This window comes from Gekko japonicus, unplaced genomic scaffold (assembly GCF_001447785.1).
Source record: "Gekko japonicus isolate JY-2015 unplaced genomic scaffold, Gekko_japonicus_V1.1 scaffold88, whole genome shotgun sequence".
Classification (NCBI taxonomy): domain Eukaryota; kingdom Metazoa; phylum Chordata; class Lepidosauria; order Squamata; family Gekkonidae; genus Gekko; species Gekko japonicus.
The window spans coordinates 805,369-807,126 of record NW_015160209.1 but is presented as its reverse complement, the minus strand read 5'-3'; the positions used below and the strand labels follow the sequence as shown (position 1 = coordinate 807,126).

At 40.1% G+C, this 1,758-nt stretch overlaps 1 protein-coding gene across 1 annotated transcript in view; it reads left to right on the top strand.

Moving 5' to 3' along the window:
• PREX2 (phosphatidylinositol-3,4,5-trisphosphate-dependent Rac exchange factor 2) overlaps positions 1–1,249 on the top strand; it is a 221,094-nt gene extending 219,845 nt beyond the window's left edge. The window contains exon 40 of the mRNA XM_015408888.1: positions 1,204–1,249. Within this exon, the coding sequence (XP_015264374.1) occupies positions 1,204–1,249 (46 nt within the window). The remainder of the gene's footprint in view (positions 1–1,203) is intronic.
• The last annotated feature ends 509 nt before the right edge of the window (positions 1,250–1,758 follow it).

The window sequence follows — 1,758 nt, the reverse complement described above, 5'->3', positions numbered from 1 at the left end:
GTCGGGGGGTGGGGGGGGGGGATGAGCATAAGCTGGGAGCATACAATGTCACACAGAACTCCATGGCAGCTAGCTGACAATAAGCCAGGAAGGTGAATGTGGTGGCACTGCGGGGGATGACAAGGAGAACAGATCTGGAGCTGCACTCCTGCCATGTGATGCAGGCAGCCATTGGCAACAGCTCTGCAGATGGGTGGGCTGGCTGGTAAGTGGGTGTCCTGGTGAGGGAGCAGAAGGAGGGAACAAAAATGATGGGATTCCCCCCCTGAATCTCATGGTCCTCTGCTTGTAATTTTCTAATACTGTTAAATATTTCATCCTGATTCATTACAGCTGTTAATTGTGATTAAGTCCGGCTATTTATTAGGCCTTCCACTCCTCCTCAGAGGTGCCCACCATACACTGGACAGCTCCAGCCCCAAAAGTGCATGGCATGCTGTATAAACCCTATGGAGGCCTCTGTCCTCTATGCAATCTCTCATCTCCTATATCTTTTCAGAATTTCTTTGTTCTTACCTTATTTACTTATTTTGGAATAAGCACTATGGAATACAATGGGATTTACTTCTGGGTAAATATGCATAAGATCAAGTTAAACCACTTTATCTGTGGTGGAGGTAGGGTGCTTCACATATTCATGTTTATTTATGTAATGACCTATCTAGGTTTAAACACTAGAACATAAAGATCTAGGGGGATTCTAGGCATGGAGAGTTGTCCTTCACATGAAAACTTATCTTTCCCTTAAATTAAATTTATGGAGGAGGAATTTTTGATGAGAAATAGATTTACTGTGGTATAGAGATAATATGATTCTTGATTCTCAGAACAGATGCAACTTGACAGTATAACAAATTCACATTGTTCCTAACATCTCATGGGCCTGGAATCACCACAGTGTATTGCTGCATTCCTTCCTAAGTAGTGATAGTATCTTGCAATCTGTGTTCTTCCTCTAAGTCAAGAATTTCATAGTTTATGAAAATAACCATGTAATACTTAAACATCACAGCCTGTTTCTTAAAGCTAGGGTTTAGTGTAATAGTTGTTCTTTGTTTTTTTGTAGGTTGTACAAGTTAACCATGTAATACTTAAACATCACAGCCTCCCATCTTCCACCAAGTTTATGATACTAGGGTTTAGTTGTTCTTCACAGCCTGTTTCTTAAAGCTAGGGTAATAGTTGTTCTTTGGTTTTTTGTAGGTTGTACAAGCTGTGTGAGCCACCACCTCCTGCTGGAGAAGAATAAAGATTTCTCTTTGAAGACTAATGAAAATGCCAACTTCTGTGACACTGAAGTAAAATCTGAACACAGTCTTCTGCAGAACATGCCTCGAGTACTGATTAACTGCATCACTTCGCTCTGGGTACAGCAATGTTTCTTCTTAAATATGGCTGTGCAAATGAGGAACAATTATTTCTGAAGAGAAAATATAGATGGACTTCTTGTGCTTCTCTGTAGTTTATATCTAGTAATTTTACACTGGAATAGAGCTACAATTTTAGTGGTTACTTCAGCAGTGCTGGTTACTCAGTAATGCACTGGTAGCAACGTGAACACAAAGATATAATATTTTGTGAAAAAGCCATACGGACAATCCTTTAACAAAAGCAGTGTCTTGATATTGTGGCAGATAAAAGGACAGTTTAAACTTGTCATGCTACGCTTTTGTACTCGCTTGCTCACACAATCCCTTTCCCCCCTACCAGTATTCTGTCTTCATTTTGTAAACTGTAACTATATATGAAATCAGCATG